Genomic DNA, 26,791 nt, shown 5'->3' on the forward strand with positions numbered 1-26,791 from the left:
CTCCTTCTCTCTCAAATAAATAAATAAAATCTTTTAAAAAACCAAAAAAACGGCAGTTGGAGAAGTGCCCAGTGAAAAGCGGCTCACAGTGTGCACAGGCGGCAGCTTGGCACGGTCTTTGGACCTTCCTGTGGGTGCGGTGGGAAGGCATTGTCCGCCGAGCAGAACAGCCTTCGGCGGCAGTTGTGAACCCAGATCCCGGGAATAATTGCGCTGACGCACCCCAAGAAGTCTGCACAGAGCCGCAAGTCGTTGACAGATCCCCGGGGTTTGCGAACAGGCTCGGGAGAGAAGCGTTTGCGGTCTTGGCGGCAGGAACGCAGCCGGCTGGCAGGCTGGGAGGGCGCCGGGCCTGGAGAGGACCGGAGCGCTGGAAGAAAGCAGACACAGGCTGGCACCCCAGATTCTTAACCCGAGAACTGGAGCTGCTCCCCGAGAGCCAAAGGAGGCCGATTTAGACTCATTTTAGATTCAAGTTACTGCCGTTCAGTGCGGCAATGACGTGGCCTTGTGACTCAGAGATCGTGCGGGGGTGCGGGGAGGTCCACGTCACCGCTCACTCGTTGGAGATAGAAAATGCCCCTGATTTGTCCCCTCGTGCAGTCCAGTCCCTGCATTGTGACGCGAGTGGGCTTTTTGAAGTGCAGCACTTTTAGGATGAGGCAGCGTCTCCGACCCTGACCCAGCAGACTGGATGGTCTCATCTGGTCCCGCCCCTGCCTTCCTGGCCACCTTCCTTCCTTAGTCTCTTCCCTGTCACGCTGTCTGGCCTGGTGGGCCTGGCGTATGCGATTTCATCTCCCTGTGTCTCTCCGTTTCGCCCAGTTCCTGCCTACCTGTCCTCAGATTTGGTAGGCCTCACTTCCTCTGGGAGGCTCTCACCTCCCTGACTGGTGCCCCTGTCCTTAGCCGACACTGTTCCACGAGGGTGCGGGCCGTATCTGTTCCTGCCAGCGGCTCTACCCCCGGCCCCTTGCACAGCGCCTGGAGGAGAGTATGCCCTTGAGAAGTACCGCTGGAGGAGTGGAAGCATAAACAGGGAAAGGAGGTCAGAGCAGGCCGGCAGACTGAGCCGGACACATTCTGTTTATCTGCCGCACAACGTTGAGAATGTCTTCTGACACCTTTGGCTGGGCACGAGTCTTTCCACTTCCCTGTGTCTGGCGTGCCCAGCCTTCACTCGGCCGTCTGTGTGTCGGTGTCCCCGATTTAGCTGCCGGAGAGGTGCTGGATCTGTGGCGGGTAGCTGTGTAGGGAGGGAAAGATCTGTCAGCTGTGTCCACACGGAGGACACTCCTGTTCCTGTCCCTGTACTGTTCCTTCTTACCATCGTCAGAGACTGAAGTGGGGATTTGGAACAACATTCTCATAGACCCCTAGAAACTCAGAGCAGAATTCATTTTGGGGGACTGTTGTGATGAAAAAGTGCAGCTGATGGGGGACCTGAGAAATGGTGTGTTCCCAGCAGCTTTGTGAGATCCAGCCTTTGAGACATAGGAACGGATGGACTATGGCCTCAGAGGGTATCTTAACAGGCTGTGGTGTCATCGTATTGGAACTGACCCCAGACACTAATGAAAGAGTAATCCTCCCTAAATCCCCCCAAAGCTAGTAATCCCCAGGGCTGCATGTTGATGATTAAAAAAGAAAGGTAGAGCAGCTGTCTTTTTGTTCAGTTTAATTATGACCGATACCTGGGTGAGTGTTAATTTCCCGGGGCCCCCGGAGGCGGGTGGAGGCAGGTGTTAGGTTTCTGCAGGCTGCCGGCACTGGATGTGCAGACCTGGATTCTGTGGCTGTGCTCGGGGCTCCAGTGCTCAGTTTGTCCGGCTTTCAGTTCCTGCCCTTTAAGTCTAGGACCTGGGCTGCTGTGTGCCTGGGGACACAGAAGTGCTATCAGGTGTCATTTAGACCGCACACCTTCATTAATAAGGCCCCCCTTGCCTGGCAGGTGGGCAGCTGCTGGGCCCGGGAGATAGAACTTTATTGAGTCATCAGGCAGGAGAGGAACATCTTGCCCTTTTGAGCCCTTCAGCAGTGTTCAAGGCCAGAGGTCCCGGAACTGGGCATCTGCTTTGCCCTGCTCCCAGTTCCGAACATTCAGGTGGTGTTCAAGGCTGTGTTCAGAGCTAGGCTGTGCTGACCCTTCTTGGAAGTGAAAGCCCCTTTTGTAAGGAACATGGAGCCCGTTCCTCCCAGCTTTCCTCCGTGATCTGTCCTGGGGTACGGTCCCGCCCCCTGCCTGGCCCCTGCCAGCCGCTTGAGCGTGACCCATGCACGTGCTTTCTCCTTTGACCGCCGTACTAAGGGCAGCAGCTTCCACGGACCCTGCTTTCTCAGGAGGGCTCACCCCTGCAGAGTCCCTCCTGTTGCCCCTCCTTCCCCTCCCAACCTCCTCCAGGGCTCCCCTGCCTGCCTGTTTTCCCACCCGGCTGCTACACCGCCCAAAGCCCTCACCCCACAATGCTGCCCTCCGCCTGTCTACCCGCCCGAAGCACCCTGCGACTCCTCTCGGGCTGCGGCAGGTTTTGCTGACTCCCAGTCATCTCCCCTCGTTGGGAAGGCTCAAGTTCTACCTTCACTGTTGTCTTAGTAACATTTTGATTTAAGCTCCATCTCTTTTCTGGTTTTACTTTTTACTTGTCCTAAGAAATATCCTCAGAGGCGTGGGTTTCCATGCTGGTCACATTTCTCTGTCATAATAACCAGGGTGAGTCCGCACCCACAATCGTTCACTCACGGAAACCGCACATCCGAGCCCACTGTCATTTCCCGAGTGGTCCGATGTTCTGGGGGCTGAACCTTGATGTTACGGAAACTCTCCATGTTTTTATTCCTCTGACCTTGTCGGATGGTCTGTCTCCTGGAGTATCGTTCCGTCTGTGCCCGAGACAGCGGCTCTTCTTTAAAATCCCAGCCGAAGCGTCCCTGTTCTGTGAGGGAGTCCCTGGCTCTCCCTTTCCTCCTCCCCCCTGCTCCTCCTCCTGGGGGGACTCCCTGCCAGACTGGCCCTGCAGGTAACTTGTCCGTCTCCTGCGGTCTGAGCCTCTGGAGGTCAGACGTGGTGCCGGGCACACAGCCTGCACCAAGCCCACTTCCAGGTAGGCCCATAAGTGAAAATCCAGATGGACATGAAACCCTTGGGCAGGTGAATTGTTGCAGAAAGAGGTCTCTGCTTTTTTATAGAACTCACAACAGAATTACTTACACAGCAAGCTTCCTGGTAACACCTCAAAGGCTCTCTAAGGAGTTTTTGGCATGAGGGTTGTGTGGTTGTGTATCTGTTTCCTCACGAGGAGTGTGGGGCTGCACCTGCTGGGAAGCGTTGGTGAGAGCTAGAGCAGCAGTTCTGTCGGTGGACTGTGGCTGTGACACGTGTGGCTGAGCACTCCAGACGGGTGCTTGTCTCCACAGCTAGCAGGGGACCAGGATTTGATTTGATTTGACTTTTTAAAAGATTTTATTTTATTTATTTGACAGAGATCACAAGGAGGCAGAGAGGCAGGCAGAGGGGGGGGGGAAAGCAGGCTCCCTGCTGAGCAGAGAGCCCAATGCGGGGCTCGATTCCAGGACCTTGAGATCATGACCTGGGCTGAAGGCAGAGGCTTTAACCCACTGAGCCACTCAGGTGCCCCAGGGACCAGGATTTTAGGTGCTTAGGGTTTTGTGTGATGTCTCAGTTCATCATCTCCTTTTATTTTATTGCACATGTGCACATGGGTTGGGGGAGAGGCAGACATGGGGCTCGATCCCAGGACCCTGGGGTCATGACCTGAACTGAAGTTAGATGCTTAACCCACTGAGCCACCCAGACTCCCCCTCATCTCCATTCTGATATTAAATCACTTCTTCACAGATCAGGAATAGTATCTATATTTTTAATTGTGTTGAATTTTTTTTTGTTGTGTGTGTGTGTGTGTCTTTTTTGTTTTTTTTTTTTGATACTTTGTTGAAAGTGCAGCATTCCCCAATCCAGGAAGAATTATTACATGTAATAATAACTTAAAAGCTACTAGTTTTACTTTTCATTATTTTCCTGTGAAACTATTTTTAGTTTTCTTTTCTTTTCTTTTTTTTTTTTAAAGATTTTATTTATTTATTTGACAGAGAGAAATCACAAGTAGATGGAGAGGCAGGCAGAGAGAGAGAGAGGGAAGCAGGCTCTCCGCTGAGCAGAGAGCCCGATGCGGGACTCGATCCCAGGACTCTGAGATCATGACCTGAGCCGAAGGCAGCGGCTTAACCCACTGAGCCACCCAGGCGCCCCTATTTTTAGCTTTCTTAATGGAGTATTACTTTTCAGTGTTTTCCATCAAAATACCTTTAGGTCAAAGATAGCAATATGTTGTAAAAACAAAAATATTCTTGAAAAAAATACTTACAAAATACTAGTTTTCTCTTAAAAAGGGCTCAATAAAAATCATAATGCCTCTCAAAGCATATAGTTAAGCAAAAACAATGATTTTTCTTAAATAGCAGTTTCTATCTCATCGCATTTGGTATATTAAATAATACACAATAATTATAGAGGGTCTTCTAGCTAGCTGTTGGTTTTAGGTAAAAAGTAATATGGCAAATGACACTGGAGGAAAACAATTAGTTCAGTGATTTTGCCCCAAGATGCAGGTATGAAGTTATACTTTTTAAATGATGAAGATGTGACATTGAAACATGTATTATCTAAGATTGAATTCTGCATTTTAGGAAAGCATTGTGCTGCAGAGACACTTGAAGAGAGAACAGATGAGTGACTTGTTTTCTAAGATGTTTGACCAGAACCCCTACTTATAAAATATGCCGGGGTTGCAAAAGAGTGGCTCTTAGAGGATAATTTTCAGCAACACACTCAAATGGAAAGCCAGAGTAGCATGTTATCTCGGAGCAAGACAAGCATTCCATGAAGGATTCTGAGCCTTTTTTTTTTTTTTAAATATATATAATGATTGATCCCTTGCTAGTAGATAAAAATAACAATAGCCTTTAGAGTGATAATTCGGACTGAAATGGCTTTACCGTTTACCTTGTACGTGTCATAAGCAGGATATGTAATGCCTCAGAGCCGAGTGCCCTCCCCGTCTAAAAAAAAACAAAACGGTGGTGGCAAGGATTCTTTACCAGGTTATCAGTATTATATGAGGTCATATATACAAGCATATCGTGCAGTGCCAGGTACTTAGTAAGTACTTGGTACAACATAATGGTTAAAAGAATAAACCACTCCTTGGGCTCCAGTATGGGCTTTACTATTCACAGGTTAGATGCCTGTGGGCAAATTACTTAAAACCACTCTGAGATTCAGTTTTCTCACCCAGAAATGGATATAATCATAGCACTGACCTTATAGAATTGTTGCAAGGATTAAATGAGATAGTGCATATGAATTGCTCAGCATATTTTGTTCCATCAACTAACATTATTTCTGAGAATACAGTGTAAGAAAATAATCATGGATGTTCCCAAATATTTATTGTCTAAAATTTTGTCAAATTGTTTAAAATTATAAAAAAGAAACCCAGAGAGCCTGTAAATATTTAAGAGTAGAAGATAGGGGGATGCCTGGATGGCTTATTTGGTTAAGTGGCTGCCTTCAGCTCAGGTCATGGTCCCAGGGTCCTGGGTTTGAGTCCCGCATCCAGCCTCTTGCTCGGCAGGAAGCCTGCTTCTCCCTCTGCTGCTACCTGCCACTCTGCCTGCTTGTGCTCTTTATCTCTCTCTAACAAAGAAATAAATAAAATCTTAAAAAAGAAAAGAGTAGAAGATAGGGAAAATAGGTTAAATAAAACATGATTCATTCCTAAGATGGAATGATTGATAAACTTTAAAATAATAATGTGAACTATTATTTGATAACATTGGAAAATATTCTTATAAACTGTTAAAAATTGGGTTATAAAATAAATTTTATTAGTGTTTTATTTACTCATAAGGTTAAAAACTTACTACAAGAAAGAAAATGCTTTCGTCTCTTTTTCTAGAGGCGATCACTTTCCTCTCTTTTTGCTGTTATTTCTGTCAGTTTTTTCTGGATTTCTAGACATACCTATACTGCTTTTTCTTGCTTTTTCAACTTTAGACATTATTTACCATCTTCACACTATAGGAGATGAGAATTTAGCAGCCCCTTCTCCTTACAATATAAATTTCTCCTTTGCTCGTCATCTTAATATGATTTTTGTTTAAATCAATATTTAATATTTGTTCTTACTTGTGTTTCCAGTTAAGCCACGGTATGCTGTGATTACACTTTTTTCTTGGACAACTTGTTTTTTCCCTGGTAGTTTGTAGTTACTTCAGATTTTCCACTGTTCTCTTGCTTGTTTATTTTTAATGTACTCTGAGGCAGAATTTGAAGATGGAGGCCGAACTTTCTGTCCCCGGTGGACATGCCCCATGTAATGCCCTCCCTTTGAGTGTCGGCAGGACCTCTGAAGATGATGAGGTACCTCTGTTATGACGTTACCTTATATGGCAAAAAGAACTTTGCAGATGTAATTAAGATTCCTAATTAGTTGACTGTGGCGTAATATAAGGGAGATCATCTTGGGTCGGTCTGACTGAATCATTTCAGCTCTTAAAAGCAGAATGAAGCAGCAACAGATGTTCTCCTGCTGGCCTGGAGGAAAAAAGGAAAACGGACAATTTTCTGAAATGGTAATGGAGAGCGGTGGCTTCTAGGAGCCTTAGTCCTTCAACCAGAAGGAACGGAATTCTGCCAACAACCTGAATGAGGTTGGAAAAGGACCCAAGTCTGAGGTGAGATTACAGAATGGTCTCTGTTTCCTCAGATTCCTTCCTTAATTTATTTTTTTCCTTTGGTCTGACTGGCATGTCTGAAATTTGATGGTGTGTGTGGTTGTATTTCAGGCTGAGGTACATAAATGCTGACGGATGCCCGTGTGCATGGGCAGGGCTTCACCCACGTCGGCTTCCCCATCTGACTGGCATCCGCAGTGGCTGGGGATGGGTCGTTTCACTGAGGACTCCTCGGATCTGTTGCCTAAGGCGTGTGTCTTGGCCCTCTGTTTTCAGTATGGTCCTCCCCGCTGTCCCCGACAGTGACTGTTGTCTCTGAGTACCAATCCCCTCAGACCCTCTCTCTTCTGAAAGTCAGTCTCTTGTTTTCTGCTGCAACAGGGGAGAGATCGTTGCCTGGCGGAGGGGTGGGGATCTCAAAAAAGTTAACTGTTTCTTCTCTAAACTTCTGAACTTTCTCTTTCTTCTCTAAACCTTCTTCTCTAACTACAAGTTAACTGTTTCTTCTCTAAACCTTTCCTGGTTGGTCCGAGCCGGAAGTACCCACCCTCTATTTTAGGTGTATGTGATGTACTTCCGAGTGCTGTGGCACACACTGGCTTGCTTCTCACTGGCCTTTGCCTGCAGAGCCAAGATTTAGCTTTCTCAGATCTGCCCGTCCGTCACCACCCAGAAGTCCAGTTCGTCAGTTTCCAGCCTTGGTTGACATCTCTTTCCTGCCTCCATTTCCTCTTCTGTGTGCTTCAGCTTCGTGGGTTTACATTTTTTATTTCCTTGGAGCCATTTTTTTTTTTTTAAGATTTTATTTATTTATTTGACAGACAGAGATCACAAGTAGGCAGAGAGGCAGACAGAGAGAGAGGAAGGGAAGCAGGCTCCCTGTGGAGCAGAGAGCCCGATGTGGGGCTCGATCCCAGGACGCTGAGATCATGACCTGAGCCGAAGGCAGCGGCTTAACCCACTGAGCCACCCAGGCGCCCTCCTTGGAGCCATTTTAGAGGGGATTGGTGGGGAGCAGATATAAAAGCGTGTGTTCCATCTGCCATGCTGTTTTTAAATTTCACTTAAAAAATATTTTATTTATTTATTTGACAGAGAGACAGATCACAAGCACACAGAGAGGCAGGCAGAGAGAGAGGGAGGCGGGCTCCCCGCAGAGCAGAGAGCCTGATGTGGGGCTCGATCCGAGGACCCCGAGATCATGACCTGGGCTGAAGGCAGAGGCTGAACCCACTGAGGCACCCAGGTGCCCCTAAATCCCATTTTTTCTTTATAAAGCAGAAAGTATGTGTGTATTTGTAGGTGAAAAATGTCTATGCCAGACTTGTCAACAGAAGTCGTCTCTGGGTATTGAGATTGTGGGTGGTTCTTATTTTCTTGCTTAATGTTTCTCAGAGTCATTTATAATAAGATAATAACTAGAGAACAATTAAAGTAAAATGGCATTATTTAGACATATCAGTCAAGGCATTTTATATTAGTTTCAAACCCAAGAATCAGGTTGACCCATAGGAAATCAATGTTTAGTTTTTTTCAGGTAAAACAGAGGGTGAGTAGCTGCAGTTTTACGTGGTTCCCTCTGAAGTATCTAACAAAAGACGGATCTCAGAGGAAGTGTTGCCTGGAGAGGGCAGCAGCTGTCCAGAGAGGCCAGGGTGAAGGCCAGGAGAGGGTGCACCGGCCATGCTGGGAGGGGCCCGCTCTTGGGGTGGCCATTGCATGTGCTGTTCCCTGAGAGTCGTCCTCTCCCGGGCCCCCAGGTTGAAGAGACTCTCGAGCTGACCTGCTACTCTGGTTTTCAGGAGCTCACGATTTGGGATGAAACTGACAAGAAACAAAACTATTATTTCCTACTTTTCTCCGTTATCGGTACTTCCAAAACACTTTGCACACTCGGTATTAAAGTTCTCTGGGCAGATGCCCTTTTCTCCGTCTTAGGTTGTTTAATTCTTTGAAGGCAGGGACCCTCATCTTAGTGATATGATGGACTGTCTGGGGAAACACTGTTCACTATATTATTCAGTGTTTTCTTTATAAAGATTCGTGGGAAAAGTTTCTCCCAGGTAAATGGCTTGTTTTTTTATTTTAGGAACACAGTGTAGTTATGCCAGATTTTACTCCCCCGCTCTTTGGAAGAGGAAGCTCCCAGCCACGCTTATGCCATGGTCCTAAGCCGCACCGTCTTGAAATCTCTCCTTGGCTGGATGTGTCGTCGTCTTTGTATTAGTTTCTTATTGCTGCTCTAACAAAGTACCCTAGACTTAGTGTCTTAATACAACATACATTTATCTTCTAGTTCTGGAGGTCCAAAGTCTTAAGTCTGTTTCATGGGGCTAACAGCCAGGTGTCGGCAGGTGTTCCTTCCAGAAGCTCTAGGGGAGAATCCATTTCCTTGTGTGTCCATCTTTTGGAGGCTTCTGACTCTTCTCGGCTTGCAACTCCTTCCTCCATCCCCAAAGCCGGCAGCGCGGCTTCTTTCTTCTCTGATGCCTGCTTTCACTCCTTGCGCCTTCTCTGTTTGGCTCTGACCCTTTTGCTCCTTCATATAAAGACTTCTGTGACTACGCTGCACCCTACCTGGTAATTCTGGATAGTCACCTGTGCAGATGCCCCCTCACTGCCTGCCCTGAGTAGATTTTAGTTTTTGGAGTGGTTTTAATTTTACAGCAAAATTGAGCTGAGAGGATACAGATTTCCATTTACCTGCTGCCCCCGCGCCCCCCACCCCCGCACAGCCTCCTCTGCTATCAACATCCTGCACCAGAACGGTAAATTTATTATAACTGATGAACTACAATGACATGTCATGATTACTCCGCATCCAGGGTTTTCTTTCTTTCTTTTTTCAAAACAAAGTTTATTTATTTTTATTAATTTCAAAAAATTTTTAAAAAATTTTATTCATTTGGCAGCTCAAGTACGGGGAGGGGTGGAGGGAGAGGGAGAAGCGGCTCCCGACTGAGCAGAGGGTCTGAGTTGGGGCTCGATCCCAGGACCCCGAGAGCATGACCTGAGCCGGAGGCAGAGGCTTCGCCGACTGAGCCCCCCAGGCGGCCCCCAGGATTTTCATTAGGTTCCTTCTTGGTGTTGTACGTTCTGTGGGTTTGGGCGAACGTAGAATGACGTGTATCCATCGTTATGGTACCTTACGGAGTATCTTCTCCACCTTAAAAGCCCCCTGTGCTCTACCTGTTCTCTCTCTCCCCAGCCCCTGGCAACCTCCAGAGTTCGCTGGCTCCGGCTCCGTAGTTGAGCCTTTTCTAAAATGCCGCAGGCTCTGGAACGTAGCCTTTTCAGATGGGTTTCTTTCACTTGAAGTGTGAATGTAAGGTTTTTCCATGTCTTCTCATATTTGATAGCTCCTTTCTTTTTAGTGGTGAGTAATATTGTTTTGTCTGGATAGACCGACCACAGTTTACTTATCCGTTCACCTATTAAAAAACATCTTGGTTGCTTCCAACTTTTGGCAAGTGTGCATAAAGCTACTAAAAACCTCTCCGTGGGACACCTGGGTGGCCCCGTCGGTTAAGCCACTGCCTTCGGCTCAGGTCATGGTCCCAGGGTCCTGGGTTCGAGTCCCACATCGGGGTCCTTGCTTGGTGGGGAGCCTGCTTCTCCCTCTCCCTCTGCCTGCTTGTGCACGTGTGGGTGCTCTCTCTCTCTCTGACAAATAAATAAATAAATAAAATCTAAAAAAAAAAACCCAAACCCTCTTTGTGCAGGTTTTTGTATGAACATAAATTTTCAACAACTTTGGATGAATACCAAGGAAAGCGATTGCCGGGTCATACAGTTAGAGTATCTTTAGGTGCTTTTGTTTTTTTAAAGATTTATTTGTTTATTTAGAGCGAGCACGAGCCTGGGGGGCAGAGGGAGACTCTCAGGCAGGCTCCCTGCTGAGTGCGGAGCCTCGGGTCCACACAGGGCCGGATCCCACACGCCCAGACCAGAACCTGAGCCAAAACTAAGAGCCAGAAGCTAGACCCACAGAGCCTCCCAGGGTCCCTGCCCCGAATACACTTTAAGTACTGAGTGTCTTTCCTCAGTGCACTTTATGTTTTAATTTTTGCTTTTGTTTTTCCTTTTCACTTTGATGCTCTTGTGGTTGTAGTGAGGGAAAAGCTCTAACCCCCAGGGTCTACTCTGGGTTGGGAAGGTAGAGCGCGCGACCCCTGTCCTTTCCTGCACCTCCCCAGGTTTTACTCTGAGTTCCGGGTAAGAGAAGCATTTTCTGCTGGTAGTGTATTACCTGGGAATGGGGGAACGCATCCTGGAATGCCAGGTCGGTCGCGGACGGTCTCCCAGGAAAGCCAGAGGGTCCTTCTGGATCCAAGTTTCTCAGCACTGTCATGTCAGCAGCTTATTTTCAGTCGTGGAGGGAAGAATGCCTCTGGAGAGAAAGAGTAATATGATGCTAAATGAGTTTTTTTCCTCTCTGGCGAGGGCTAGAAAAAGGCAAATTGGGGATTTGGGTTCTAGGGAGGAAGGACAAGCTTCAGAGTCCCATTTGCCGGAGACGCTGAGGGCCTTTGGGATGAGCAGGCGAGCGTGTGCACGGATAGGATCCCTCAGCGCGGAGAGGAGCAGTGGGGGGTGCCGGGGAGGAGCAGACCTTAGGTCCACTTTCCTTTCCTCTGGATCTTGATCCTTGGGTGGGGGTGCACAGAGCCCCCCCCTTCACTCCCGGGCGCAGCTGTCCTGTTCCTGGCACAGCGCACGCTCTTCTCTCCGGGGCTGCTAGACGGCGGCGGGGTCTGGGTTCTCGACTGCGGCCGGAAAGCCGCTTTGGCATCAAGTTTGCCGGTTCTCACCAGGACTTCTTTTCCTATAGGTGCCGCATGCCACGATTTATACACAAACATGGTTTGCCTGATTGTTGCAGTCTGGGCCTGGAACAATTTTAATTAATGGGAAAATGGTCCTCAAAACAGTGATTAGACCTCTTCAGGTACAACAAGATAAAAGCCTGATAATTTGGATGGAGTACTCTTCTTAAATGTCTATTCTGTGCCTGGCAGCCAATGGGAGAGCGGGGCCGTCTCCCACCTGATCCGATGAGTAATTAAGAGAGGGCTTTTTCTTCCTACCTCTCCCCTCCCTCCCCTCCCCACTGGAGCTTAACAGGTTGGTGGTATAATTTGGAGACTTTAAGGGGTGTCATGCTAGGGGCTTAGGCAAGGGCCCGGCATCTTCTCTCCAGCTCCCCAGACACTGCCCAGCTGGGTTTGAAAAGCCGGCAAGTGAGGGGAGGAAGGAGGTGGTGGCAGGAGAGAGGTGACGCTTCTCAGCCAAGTTGGAGAGGGGCCTGTGGCCATGAGCGAGCCGGGCAGCCAGAAGAGCAGCGACGGCACCGTGTCTCGCCTCCTCAACGTGGTGGAGAGCGAGCTGCAGGCCGGGAGGGAGAAAGGCGACCCTACGGAGAAGCAGCTTCGGGTCGTCCTGGAGGACGCCCCTCTCTGGCAGAGATTCAAGGAAGTCACTAACGAGATGATCGTGACCAAGAACGGCAGGTGAGTTTCTCCGCCGGCCCGCTTGGGCTGGGAGGGCTCGGCGAGGGCGGCGAGCCCCCGACTGTCGGAGAGGCTGCCCGTCTCTGCTCAGAGGCAGCGCGGGCTGATGGCAGAGCTCAGAGGGACAGGCTCGCCCGGCTTTCCCCAGCCAACTCAGTCAATTTCCCGAGATCAGCAGAGGCGCAGGGGTGGAGCCAGCTTGCCTGCGTGTTCACCGGACAGACTGCGGGAAGGCAGCGCCCGGGGCCATGCCCCATGGGGTAGGGAGATTAGCCCGAAATTATTGTTATTTTCTGACTCACTGCCTGTCCTGGAGCAGACCTGAGCCCCAGCTGGGTTCAGATAAGGTGAAAGTCAACTTTATTTGGAAGCTGAGTGTTTCCTCTTAAGCACAGCGAACTTGCCAGAAACTCGGGACCAGCTGAAGAAGGGGACCGAAGGGCACACGTCATCTCGCTGCCCGTCGCTCCCTCGGCTTCCTGGTGTGTGTTCGTGGGACACTGTGTGTGGGATGACCTGAGAGCCGTGGCAAGGACAGTACCTGCCTGAGGCCGTGATGCGCTGCCTGAGAAGAGGGAAGACACCTTCTTTTTTCTCAGGGCGGCAAATCAGAGACGAGCAGCAACCGGTCTCTGCCGGCCTTTCTGGGATTCTGTGCGGTCCGGCCCTGCTAAGTGGCTGTCGAGGTCACGGTGGGAGCGCTCGCTCTGTAGAGGAAGTGCACATGCTCGGCAAGACAGTCTCGCTGCCCGCAGCTTGGCCAGACTGGCTCCCGGCATTGAGCTGCTGCTCACAGACCCTTTGGCTCACAAGGTCAGTAAGTACAGAGGTCAGAAGGCGCCTCAGCAAGGCGCGTTTCCGCAGGGCTCCGGCGGTGGCCCTCAGGAGGAATTCTGCTACGAGAGAAAAGTTGAGGCCTGCGGGATTTCTGGCGAGCTTTTGACTTTGTGCAAAATGCTTCCTTTCCCGATGCCTTGGCTTCCTATTTTAAGAAAAAATCCACACCGTAGAAACGAACCATCCCTTGTCTCTCTGGGAGAATTGTGAACTCGAGCGCTTTTGCATGGCATTGAAGTGCTCTGTGAGGGGAAGGTGTGCCAGAAATCAGGGCATTTCAATACATTGTGATCACTCCTAGTAGAAAGGATATTAAACCTGCTAGGAATACCAACCAAACGAGCTTGATATTTCTGTTTTCTGACTCTAAATGGGTCCCCTACTTGTTTCATATATCGGATTTGTTACTTTTAATATTTGCAGTTGTAACGATCTCAGTGCCTACTCTTGATCTGTATTTATACATTATTTGGGGTAGAAAGAAATAGAAAATACTTTTAAAAAAAGATTTGATTTATTTATTTGGCAGTGAAAGCGAGAGAGCACAAGCAGGGGGAACAGTAGAGAGAGAGGGGGAAGCAGGCTCCCCCACCGAGCAGGGAGCCCAATGCAGGGCTCAATACCAGGACCCCGAGATCATGACCTGAGCCAAAGGCAGAGGTTTAACCATCTGAGCCACAGAGGTGCCCCCAAAATATGTTTTTTTTTAAAGATTTTATTTATTTATTTGACAGAAAGAAAGATCACAAGTAGGCAGAGAGGCAGTCAGAGAGAGAGGTGGGGAAGCAGGCTCCCCGCTGAGCAGAGAGCCCGATGTGGGACTCGATCCCAGACCCTGAGATCATGACCTGAGCCGAAGGCAGAGGCTTTAACCCACTGAGCCACCCAGGTGCCCCAAAAATGTTTTTAATATCAAAGAATCAGCCCCACGTTTCTAGTTGGATTTACTTTCCTTCCTTTCACGCTGAATGACGCTGCAGTTGTACAAGTTCTGTCCAGTAGTAGGTGGGAGCGACTGTGGTTCATCCCTTGTGCTTAGTGGATAGTGTTTGTGCCAATGTCCAGCCTCACACTCTCCATTCGGCTGTCCAGGCGTTACCTGTGAGAGTGGAATAAGCACCATCACCAAGTAAAAATACAGTCCGTCTAGTCCAGTGAGGAAGAAATACAGTTTCTGAAGCCATTTAAGATCCAGGTTAATGATAGGACACATTGGGATGTTCTTTCACAATTTAGGAAGAGCTTTCTCTTGCCCGTGTTCACCTACATCATTTTTTCTGCTTATTTAAAATGTAAAATTCTTCCCGTTTAATGTCCTTTGATATTAAATATGTGAAAAATATTCTTTGTAAAAACGTCTCGTCCCAGTCAACTGGTTGCTGCTGTGCGTGGAGGCCCTGCGGCCGTTTCCCCTTCTCCAGTGAACCGAATCTTCTCTTAGGTTCCATTATGGCCCCTGAACCCCTTAGGGTCAAGGTTTTGCCAGGAAACAGTTCCCTTTACACTTCAGATAAAAGAAGGGAGATGCTCGTCTAAGAGATGGATGTGTTGATGATGAGTGAGGTTAGCCGGAAATTACTCTCAGTCTCTTATTTTCACAGATTTAAATTGTTAGCAACTTCTTCCTGTTCTCGATACAGAAAGCTCTTGTTTCCGGCCCCTCCTCTCTTATGGGTCTATTCTTGTATGTCTCCTTCGTACCCACTGTCCTCTGCTTGCAGACCCAACCCGTCTCCTCCAGATGCTTCACCCCTGCCTTTCACACCAACTCCTGAGCCCGGGGCACCTGCCCCCACAGCCCTTCTCTGCAGAGAAGCTTAACACCCGGCTCCGGCCCCTTTCTTTCACATAGCCTGCCGGCCCCTGTGGGCAGACTCTGGATTTCTAGAAGCATCGGGGTGGGGGGGGTCATCAGATAGTTCCTGTCCGCTATAAGAGCTTGAGCTCTGGAAAACAAACTGAGGGCTGCCGGAGGGAAGGGTAACTGGGAGAGGGCCTTCAGGAGGACATGGGAAGTGAGGAGCCCTGGGGGTTCCACGCAACTGATGAGTCCCGGATTCAGCCTCCGGAACTAGGAATGCACGATATGTGAATTAGCTGATTTTAAATAAAATGAAAAGAAGAGAAAGTTTTGAAATAACATAGCATGGCCTGATGGAAGAGTTCAGTCTGGGTTTCAGAAGGAGACCCTTCGGAGCATGCCAGGGGGAGGCTTGCCTCCGGCAGGTGGAGGTGGGAAGAGGGTTCTCCTGCGCATCATCCCCAGACGCCGGCACCCGAGACCTTCGTCCCGCTCCCTCTCTCCTGGCTCCCCCCCCTCCTTTTCTTTCCCTGCTTTTTCCCTTCCCTCTTTTTAAACGTCGGTTTGTTTCCCACACGTGTGTTTCCGATGCAGCAGCAGCAGTTGTGCCGACCTCCCTTCGCACCCTCGGCAGAGCGTCTGGAGGTGAATCCTCCCTTTCCTTCCCGGCGAACTTGAACTTCGATTGTCGGTTGAAGGAAAGACACTCATTTGAGGCTCTGAGACAAATCTGTGAAATCTCTTGCACCTCTTGTTTTCTTTACTAAAACATCTTCACGTTAGCGGAAGATGGCCTGTTTCCCAGGTATTTCCAAGCAGTTGAATAATTTCGACTCAGTTCTGATCGGATTTGCCTCCAGCAGGTTTTCAGAAGTTGGAAGCATTTCGGATGTCACGGAGACGTCCGTTTGTTATCCAAAAACATGCGCTGGGAATCCTAAGTCGGATTTGCCAGCGATTCGGGGCAGCCAGCTGATGCGGGCACAGAGAGGGGGAGAAAACGGAGCTTGTGCATCCGGCAAATACATTTCCGTGCCCTGTAGCCCCAGACACTTCCCCCCGGTTGACGGGCACGATCCCTGAGGGTCCTCTGAGTCTGCGTGACCTGCCTCCGACCCACTGTTTCGGCCTCTTGCAATTCTGGGAGAGGCAAAGGAAGGTGCTTACAGGAGCGAGTGAGTTTACCTCCAACCATCTCTGCTCCTCTCACCTGCAAAAGCTGCCTCCTTCCTGCAGACCTCACTCCTCATAGCCTCCGTCAGTAGTCCTGGCTCCTGAGATCGCCTGCAAGGAAAGCAGAAGCCAGAGACCGGCCTCCTGACGCCGTGGCAGGGAGCAGAACCCAGCCACCTGCGGAGTGCTCGTTCCTCCATCCGCGCCTGCTTTCCTGGTCCTTGTGCTAGCTCCCTCTCCTCCCCCCTCTCTCTCCTCCCCCCCACCCCCGAATTAGGGGCCGGTGTACATGTTTCTCAGCTCCCCAGAGGCGCTGGGGCTCCTCTGTGGTTAGCCATCCCTTGGAAAGGAAAGAAGAAAAGCTGGCTGGGTTAGAGGTGCAGTTCACCCTGGAGGACAAAGCCAGGCGCGTGCTGCCCGCATGTGAGGGCACGGACTCCCCTGGACAGTGCTCCTGCTCCTTGTGACGTGGGGGTGACGTGGACACGAGGCTCAGAGTCTGGACTAGGCCTAGACTTGGGATGAGCTCCCGTCCTGGTTACCAGACTCATGACAAGGTGATGGACCTCCTTGTTCCTCACTGGGATAATAGAGGTTAAAAAATTCATAGCATCTTAGTTCATTCGTGTGGCGATAAAAGAACAAAAGTATTTTTAAAATAAGTTTTTTTATTTGAATAGATAGATATGGTGTTGTCTGATTTTCAAGTGTACAACATAGTGGTTCGACAAGTTCATACATTATGCTGTGCTCACCACAGGTGTAGCTGTGTAATAAAACAGAAATAATCATAAAATTCTTGGTAGACAAGTACTAAAGAGAATAAAGCAATAAACCATTACGTAACTTTTCAGAAACTTTTTACCCCCTTTAAGTAGACTCCACACGCAGCATGGAGCCCAGTGCGGGGTTTGCACTCACAACCCTGAGATCAAGGCCTGAGCTGAGATCAAGAGTCAGACACTTAACCGACTGAGCTACCCAGCCGGCTCCATTCTGTAACTTTTCAGATGTGTCCTTCTAAAATCCAGGACTATGGTTTCTTTATCTTTTTTTCTTTACTTTAAAAAAGAGTTTTATTGGGACCATTCATGTGCCGTACAACTCACCCACTGAAAGCGTGTACAATTTGGTGATTTTTGCTATATTCACAGGGTTATACATACATGCTCACAAATAATGTTTTAAGCATTTTCATTATCCACAAAAGAAATCCTGCATCTCTACTCTAGCCATCATGCCCCAAGTCCCCCCGTCCTGCTTGGCCCTGGCACCCACTGATCTTTTACAGTCTGTGGATTTGCCGACTGGACAGTTCGTACGAGTGGAATCATGCAATTGGTGGTCCCTTGTGACTGGCCCCTTTCCATGAGTGTCATGTCTTCACGGTTCAGCCGTGCTATATAGCATTTTTATTGCCAAATCATACTCACTTGTGTACGTGGGTCCTGTTTTGTTAACCCATTCTTCAGTGGATGGGCACGTGGGCTGTGTCCACTTTCTTTGATCTTACGAATAACACTGTTGTGAACATTTGTGTACAAGATTTTGTGTGTTTTCATGTCTCTCGCATGTGTGTGTAGGCGTGGAATTGCGGGGTCATATGGCAGCTCTGTCTGTAACCGGCTGAGGAGCTACTGGACTGTTCTGCAGAGTGGTCCCACTGTTCCGCATCCCCACCGCTGTGTTCAGGCTCCTAGTTTCTCTGCAGCCTCGGCAACACTTGTTACTGTCCACTTTTTAATCACAGACGTCCTCGTGAATGGGAAGTGATTCCTCACTGCACTTTCCGGTTTGCATGTCTCTGATGGCTGACGATGTTGAGAATCTTTTCGTGCGGTCGCAGGTTCTTGAGAACATCAGGTGTGGCTCCTGAACATAGCACGACAGGAGAAAAGCCATGACACATTCCCGTATTGTGGAATTAAAGGTCATGCTACATTCTTTGTGAGACCTAGCATGACACAGCTAGGAGAGAGAGCACAAGTGAAAATCAGGTTTTCCCCCTCATTTTGCCTTAGTCACCCTAATCTTCTCTTTCCTCAGTAGTCCTCAACGGTCCAGGCTTATCTGGACCCCAGGACCATGTACTTGCTGTTCTTTCCGTGTGCAGTTGCTTTTATAGAAGTCATTTCTGGCATCTGTAGGGTTCATTTCTTCTCCTTACTTGGCCTTAGCTTACTGTCCCCTGGACCTGCTAAGATCCATCTAGAGCAGTTTCTCACTCTTAATTCCCCTCTGTGACATCACCCACTGTTGTTCCTTCATAACAGTCTTGCAATTTAAAATTATCTTCTACATTTATTTATTATTATTACTTTTTTAAAAATCTTTTTTTTTAAAAAAAGATTTTATTTATTTATTTGACAGACAGAGATCACAAGTAGGCAGAGAGGCAGAGACAGAGAGGAAGGGAAGCAGGCTGGACACAGGACTCGATCCCAGGAGCCTGGGATCATGACCAGAGCTGAAGGCAGACGTTTAAGCGACTGAGCCGCTCAGGTGCTCCAAATCATCTCTTCAGTCTTAAGGCAGAATTGTAGGAAACTTCTTAACATTTCATGCCCTGAAGATAGCGGCCATGCCACATGCTTGAGGGGCTGTGTCCTTACTCTGCCAGTTCACTGTGACGAAGATACATTATATGAGCTTTCCTTCTTTCTTTTTTTTTTTTTTTTTTAACATGTACTGCATATCCTTATCAAGAAAACTTACAGTACTTTTAAACTTCATATGTGAAATTATGATTACACATTTCATTTCTTTGTTTTCTTTGAGCCAAACCACACCGGACCAAACAATTTCACCATTTCAGAAAAAGCCATAGACTAGAAATCAGACCGTCTCTCCATGTGCCTCACAGAAACGAGCCAGGCTCCCGTTGGTGAGGGTGACCAGTGTGGCCGGTGGGGTCATGTCTGATGTCTGCTTTGGTGATTCTTGGCAAACGGCATCTGTGCTTTTCAGGGGGCTGCTTCTTTCTATACTTGGCCAATATTATTAAAATAATTTAAAATGTTAAAATATGTTGTGGAAGGGAGTAGTTTCGTCAAACACGACGAGAAAAGAATAGATGAACTCCTTCTGTTGAAGAAAGAGCAAAAGAATATGCAAGGGGACGAATTTTGATGCCACAGGTCGCTCCCGGGGGGAGGACCATCATTTTCCTCTACAGGAAAGTCACCATCATGTCGTGAAGGGACCGGAGGGAGGAGGTGAGTCACGCAGCATCAGGCAGGACCTGGACTCGAGATGCAGGTTTCCCGTCGGAGTCTCCTGTAGTTCACGCACTCGCACGGGTCCAGCCTCCTACTTCGATTTTCTCTCCTTGAGCCAAGACTGGGGGAGGAGAGAGACGACTCTACGGAGCCGAGGGAGGGAGGGAGCCAGCCGTCAGCATTCCCATGCACAATCCCGAGGCCAGGGGCTCCTTTTTTTTTTAGAAGATGTTATTGATTCGTTTTTTGAGAGAGAGCAAGAGAAATAAAGAGCCAGGGGGAGGGACAGAGGGAGAAACAAATCCCCCCGCTGAGCAAGGAGCCCAGCGCGGGACCCTGGGATCATGATGACCCAAGCCGAAGGCAGACATCGAACAGAGTGAGCCACCCAGGTGCCCCAAGGCCAGGGTCTCCTTGCAAATGACCGTGAGCTAGCCCCGCCCTCACTCCCTCGCATATCTCCCGAGTTTTTTTCTCAAAAGCTAAAGATGCTCTACACCCACACATCTTACGTGTTAATGTTCCTGTGACTGGCCTGGGGACTTTGGAAAAGCACAGCTTCTGATCGAGCAGGTCTAGCGTGAGGTCTGAGGTTCTGCATTTCAAATGACCTTCCAGCTGGTCAGGGACCAGTGGTGCTGGTTCAGGGGTCGCTTTGGCAGCAAGTGTCTAGACTCGGGACTGTTAGCTTCTCAGTTTGGGGATTCAGATGTTAAGAGGTATTGACAAATAAGCCAGTGTCTCGGGCATTCGGGTGGGGGTATGTCTAGAAACCAGGTCTTTTAAGGATAATTTGGAGCAACTTAGTACATTTGTCAAGGGAAAAACAAATCAGAGGGAATGAGATGCCCAGTGAGGGGCTCTGCAAATGCATGAGACCAAACTTGCTGGTGCTGTTCTAGAGCGCGGCAGAAGGACCAAGGAGTCCAGGTCGGTGCGTCTTGAGCTCAAATTCCCACAAAACCCTCAGTGAAAGGAAGGTTCCATAGTCATACCAGTTCAGTGTGTGCACAGACCCTACCTTTGCAGAGGTTTGTAGAGTATATTAGTATATTAAAGGCTCTGAGAAGTCATGCAGGGAAGGAATTGGTCTAACCATAACCGTGAAACCACCTGCTCCCTGTTCATGCTATTACTGTCGCTCCGCACTGGTGTTCCTTGTGGGGGAAGGGCTGGTTGGTGGCGTTAGTGTGGAGACTGGTGTGCTCCCGGAGGACGTCTTTGAAGAAAGGTCTCTGAGAATGTGGCATCTGATGACAGACTTTGGGCTTCAGCCTCCTCTGTCAAATGATGAGATCAGTGGCTTTCGGACGTTAAAACAGACACAGTGGTTTGAAGTAAAAACCCCACCATGACATGCACTTGTAAGAAGAGGCCCCTGTTGGAATTGGGGCTGCAGGCCTGGGGCATTCTCTGCGCCCCAGGGGCACTCCAGGGCAGGTCTCCCGAGCGCGGAGGGACGGCTGGGTGAGTCCCCCAACATTGACATCCCTCCTGTGACTCAGTTCTGCCTTTCCTTTTAGACGGATGTTCCCTGTCCTCAAGATCAGTGTCACGGGGCTGGACCCCAATGCTATGTACTCCCTCCTGCTGGACTTCGTCCCCACGGACGGTCACCGCTGGAAGTATGTCAACGGGGAGTGGGTGCCCGCGGGCAAGCCGGAGGTCTCCAGCCACAGCTGCGTCTACATCCACCCAGACTCCCCCAACTTCGGGGCCCACTGGATGAAAGCTCCCATCTCCTTCAGCAAAGTCAAGCTCACCAACAGGCTCAACGGAGGCGGGCAGGTACGACCGGGTCGCCCGGCCACGCGGCCGCCCCACAGCGCCAATCAAGAAATATCAAGGGTGCATTTAGGCAATTAGAGGGGTCCTCACCGGCCTCTTCTCCCACGGAAGCCAATTACTCCCTGGAGCCCAAATGTGATCAGGAATAAACAGGTCTTAATTGGCCGCTCTCAGTTTTTAATGGACTTCCTGATGGTAAGAGCGCGCGGGAGTGCGCGGTTTCCTTAATCATCAGCCCTGCCGCAGTGCTGGCCTGCGTGCTGCCTTTTTACCCAGCCCCGGGAGGAGATGTCTGTGGGTCCCGGCTCTGTTGTTCTCTCCTCTCTTTGGTGTAAGTGGCGTGTTGGCAGTAGACAAAAACCTTAATAAAAAGCTGCTCCTAAATGAAATAATTGCGGCTTCCAGCGGGGCATTATGATAATTGTCAGTAGAATATCCGAGCGGCTTTGGGTTTTCAGAAAAACAAACAGACCTTAAATAAGGAAGGTTTGATTTAAGGTCTCCAATTAGAGTAAATAAGAATTCGGGGCTTTTGTCCCTCTTCTGTTTTCTCTGGGAAGACTGCGAATGTACCGTGCAAAGCTGTGATTTATGTTAGGACGCGGACTGTTGAGGGGGTGGGCGGCCCGTGGCTGGGGGAGAGGCTGGCCGGCCCCCCGCTGTTTGTGTGGGGAGCCGCTGGGTCCCGGGTCCTCGCGCCTCCTCTGACTCCCGGGCTTGGCCTGCGGGACCCCGGAGCTCACGCGTCAGCAGGAGGAGATGCGCCTCGCCGCCCCGCAGCGTGCGGGAGGTTCCGGGCCTTTCCTGAAACAGGACGCTGACCCGCGCACAGCTCCTGCGTCCCCGCCTCGCGCCGGGAGTCCTGCAGTCGGGCTCGGGGGCCACCGCGAGCGCATGCCGTGGGGCGGCGGTGGCCGGCGCCCTCTCTGCAGGTGGCGACTTGGGAGACGGCAGGGCTCCTCCCGGAAGACCAGGATGTCCTCACGACGAAGCCCACGGTCGTTGTTGGGAGAACAGGGAGGGAGAGAAAGGACAGCCGGGCCGGGGGGAGAGCCGGACTTTAGGACAGCTTTCTGGCCGGCCCTGGTCAGGCGGGCCGGGGGCGGTGGGCCTGGGGGGCCGGGCCGGGCGCAGCGTCCGCGGGCCTCCGTCCTCTGCTATCCCGCCCCACAGATCATGCTGAATTCTCTGCACAAGTACGAGCCGCAGGTGCACATCGTGCGGGTCGGGGGCGCGCATCGGATGGTGGCGAACTGCTCCTTCCCCGAGACCCAGTTCATCGCCGTGACGGCCTATCAGAACGAGGAGGTGCGCGGGCGCGGGCGCGGGGCGGGAGGGGCCGGAGGGCACCGCGCGGGGCCGGCGGCTGTGCGGGTCTCCGAGGTCTCGCGGAGACGCGGTTCGACGGCGGGTCGCCCCTTCCACGCGCCCTTGCCTGTCTGCCAGCGGCCGGTGCTTCCCCTGCGGGCCCACGAAGGTGCGGCCTGCGCGCGCGGAAGCCCCAGACGCCCGGGGGCTCCGTGGTCCGGGCCCCGTGTGCCCTCGGCCGCCCCGCGCGGGGAGCCCCTGCCCTTCGAGGCGAGGAGCCAGCCCCGGCCTCTGCCGCTGGCCGGGGCGCCACGACCCGGCTCCCTGGAGAGCGTCCTGGGCCGGCGCGTCCGACGCAGAAGCGCCGGGGTGGGTCGGACTCTTTCTGACTCAAGTTTAAAAAATTCTTTTTAGAATAATACCTGTTTATTAGAGAAACGCCCGTGTAATAAATAAATAGCACAGACGTACGTTCCGCGAACAAGAAAAAGGAGAGCTGCCCTTTCTCTCCTGCCTCTCGAGCCGTCCCGCGGACACGACACGTGAGAGCGGCGAGTGTGCTGCGCCCGGTATTCCCGTCTGTAACAGATGAGAATGGGCTTCCTCGCAGGCACCGGCTCACGTCCTGCATGTTAGTCTGCAGACTTCTCCTTTTTTCCAGGCCTCTCTCTTTTCCTGACGTGCCCGCAGAGGACATCCGTGCTTCAGGCCGTCAGCTGCCCACTGCTGGGCATTAGGCCGCGCACAGTCGTCTCATCGGCTGTTGGAGATAACGCTGCAGGGTGGGCCCGGGACGCCCCCATCCACTGCCGCTGGCTTGCGTGGGTGAACTCCTAGCAATGGCATTGCTCCAGGGAGAGCGTGGGTTTAGGTACCCCCACATCGCGGGGCAGAGAGCGTACTCCTCTCCTGCCGCACCGTTCCCAGCAGCTTTGATAACCTGCTGGTGAAGAAAACAAAGCGCACCTCCCATACCAAATAGACCCAGAAGGTGTCTTGTTGCTCCCTTCATCTGCATTTCTTTTTTGGAGGCTTTTAAAGAATTTGGGCTCCTTCCCAGCCCACCGAGTCTGAATCCCCAGGGCTGGTACTTGCGGTCTAGAGTCTCTAAATTCTCCCCAAAGGATTCTGATGAGCACCTGGGCTTGGAAACTTAGAGAGCCTCCAGGTCAAACTGAGCTGTTGATTGAACTCGAATCACAGGTGGGCAGAGAAAATGTGATTTCTTTCCTTTACGTAGTCTGGCCTCTTGGCTGAGCCCCTGTAGCAGGCGGGTGGGGACAGAGGTGAAATATTTGATCATTTCAGCAGGTGCTGTCTTCGCAGGCGAAAACATGCTGTGTTCAAGATGGCCCACCCTCTCCTGCTTCTCTCCCTTGGAGGGAGTCTGGGTCTTTGAGGGGGGTGTGTCTTTTGCAACTCTGGAGAGCGCATGTTTGTGTATGTCAGGGGGTGCTGGAGACTGTGTCCTAGCTGCCCGGTGGCCTGTTTCAGCCTTGATGATGCCCCGTGGGAATCAAGCCAAGAAAACCCAAACTTAGAGCCTCTCTCGCTGCTAGCACTCCCTGCTGAGTCGACGCTGATGCACCCTCGAGGGGGGCAGGCCTGTGGGTCAGTGCTGGTCTCACTGTGCACCTTGACCTCTCTAGGTTTAGACCAGGAGAAAGACCGGGACAGGTGCATCAGACCCTATGGCTCGCCTCCCTCTTCTGATTTCTTCCCCGTTCCCGGGTCAGAAAGAGTGGTGCTTTTATTTAACTTTTCTTCTTTCTACCAGGCCCTTGCCGAAATAAACATTCTTTCCAATGCTCTTTTATTGAGCAAAGATTTGTTGACGAGGACCGCCTGCTGGGAACACCGCGGTGGGCATCACAGGTGTGGGTGCTGTCCTCAAGTTCGTATAGCCCACGGGGAGAGGCCGTTAGCTCATAGACGTTGTATATGGTGGCCGCCGGCTCTGAAGAGGGAAGCCGGCAAAGGCCATGGGATGCAGTGCCAGCGGCTGGGAGCAGTACAGTGTGTTTCTGTAACCCGGATCACCGAGGAAGTGATCACGGAGACTCAGGGAGTGCGGCTGGACCGTGCTCTCCGGGAGACATGGACTCAAACCTGCGTGACTGACCGTGTTCCTGGTGACTTCTTAGAAGAGTAGCTGATGTGAGGGGCATGATCAATATATTAAAAAAAAAAAAAGATGAATAAACAAAGAAGGAATGCTAGGGTTAGCACTTCAGGCTTTGCACATTTCTAATGCTTTGCCCTTTTTTTGCTCATATCCCGCTGTGTTTCCCATTTTCACCACGGGCTACAGCACAGTGCTGTCAGAGGCCGTGCATGAGTAATTTCGTGCAGAACTGAGCAAAGACACGAGAGGGAGAGCAAGAGAGAGGGGTTATTGCGATGTTACAGAAGTTCCCAGGTGAAGGTAAAGGTTCCGTTTGTTCATGTATGTTCCACTTTCACTAACGCTTCTTGTCTTTGTAAATGGAAGATAACAGCTCTCAAAATCAAGTACAACCCTTTTGCCAAAGCCTTCTTGGATGCCAAGGAAAGGTGAGTAGAGAAATTTCAGTAAAATCATATGAGCTGACGTCTGCAAATGTGAGATTTATGCTCGTCTTGGAAGGAACTTGCATTACCTTTGATAGAAATAGGTTTGTGACATTTAATTTCATATTCAACAAACTCCTAACCATCTGTGCCTGGGAGCAGGGCTCCAGGGGAACCTCTAACTGGCAATGTTTGCTCAGCTCTCTTTTATTACTGATTCTTGAAAGTAACATAGGCAGATGTAAAAAAAAAAAAAAAAGTGATTTTGAGTGTTGTTGTTTTTTTTTTAAGATTTTATTTATTTATTTGACAGAGATCACAAGTAGGCAGAGAGGCAGGCAGAGAGAGAGAGGGAAGCAGGGTCCCTGCTGAGCAGAGAGCCCGATGCGGGGCTCGATCCCAGGACCCTAAGACCATGACCTGAACCGAAGGCAGAGGCTTAACCCACTGAGCCCCCCAGGTGCCCTGTGATTTTGAGTTTTAATGATCACTCTGCCCTTCCTCCAATTCTCTCTGAGTGGTACAGTTGCAATTATTATTGTTTTTTTTAACTCCATGTAGCCCAGGAGAGGTGAGTGATTCGTATAAGTAGGTCAGGTCTGAGGGAAGACCATTCAGAGACTGCTAGGGATCTCTTCTGGGCCTTTTGGCTAAGATCAGTGTAGTTTCTGCTCTTGCCAGTTCCAAGGCTCCGGCACGGTGAATGGGGACGCCGCCCCTTAGGCTAGCGACTCCCCAGCTCCGTGTTTTCCTTTTCCATTCTAGAAAAAAATAAAACAATATTACCTAATTGACTTCTATTGATGGACTTTGTCCTGTTAGTATTTAATTTAACTTAATTTCAGATATCTAAGCCCAAGGGAGATCGCAGGTGTGAGATGAACAGGAAAAGCAGGTCGTCCTGACTTGGAGTCCTGGCTCTGCTGTTCCCTGGGGGTTGGTCATGCTACCTCTCTGAGACCCGCTTTTCCATCTGCTGAGTGGGTCTAGCAGTATTTTCCTGGCAGGGTTACTGGTGGGTCTAGCCTATCCCAGATTCGCGCGTGCCCCGAAGTCCTGCGCAAACCCCAGCTGCTGTCAGCGCCGGAGTTCCGTCAGGCAGAAGCAGTGACCACAAGCGAGAGACACCCAACTAAGTGGGACAGCGGGAAACAGGGCAAATCGGCATGACCACGGGTCGTGTTCTGAGGGGGATCACACACTAGATAAAGCACCCTGGGTGAAGGGGGGAGACGTCTGAGACCAAAGGTGTCTGGTTTCCTTATTTCAAGAAAGGGATTGCTTTCCAAAGGGAGCGTGGGGTAGATGTCCCGCTGGACTTGTGTTCCGCCGGACAGCCCGGGCGCACTTCCCTGTGTTCCAGGAGTCACCTCAGAGACGCTCCTGAAGCTGTGTCCGAGAGCCAGCACGTGGCCTACTCTCACCGTGAGTCGGGTGAACGCCAGGTGGGGGGTTCCCTGGGGACCCTGGGAGCCACCCCCCACCACACGCAGACCCTCCCTGTGGCAGAGGCTTGGGGACTGTTCCACAGCTTCTCTCAAGACTCAACAGGTTGCTTCTTCCACTCAAGTCCAGTGTGTGCCCTTCTAGGATTCCCAGAGAGAACCAGTGTTCCTGAGGGGCTGGACCAAAGCTGGGGCAGGAGATAGCGTTCTCAGACTGGACTTTTCATGTCCCAGAGGCTACGGACTGTCCCAAGTGCACTCTGGGAGTCTCTCCTGCCTCTCCACCTCCACTCTTGGCGGTCTGGCCTGGGTTGGCCCTGTTTTAGTGTTTGCCCATTTTTGAGTTGGTTCCCACCACAATGCTTCAGGCAGGCTCCAGCCTTGCCCGTGGGGAGGACTCTGGGTGGC

General features: G+C 50.5%; 1 protein-coding gene across 2 annotated transcripts in view; it reads left to right on the top strand.

Annotated features, from left to right (window-relative positions):
* The window catches only part of TBX19 (T-box transcription factor 19), a 45,698-nt gene that overhangs the window by 11,155 nt on the left and 7,752 nt on the right, over positions 1-26,791 (top strand). Inside the window, exons 2-6 of one of the 2 annotated variants that reach the window (XM_082702754.1) lie at positions 11,585-12,263; positions 20,816-21,080; positions 22,254-22,388; positions 24,880-24,941; positions 26,302-26,363. In XM_082702754.1, coding sequence (XP_082558880.1) covers positions 12,067-12,263; positions 20,816-21,080; positions 22,254-22,388; positions 24,880-24,941; positions 26,302-26,363 — 721 coding nt within the window. In that variant the 5' untranslated portion in view covers positions 11,585-12,066. The remainder of the gene's footprint in view (positions 1-11,584; positions 12,264-20,815; positions 21,081-22,253; positions 22,389-24,879; positions 24,942-26,301; positions 26,364-26,791) is intronic. The other variant, XM_082702755.1, reaches the window with a different exon arrangement.

The sequence above is a fragment of the Mustela nivalis genome (assembly GCF_964662115.1).
Source record: "Mustela nivalis genome assembly, chromosome: 16".
Lineage (NCBI taxonomy): Eukaryota > Metazoa > Chordata > Mammalia > Carnivora > Mustelidae > Mustela > Mustela nivalis.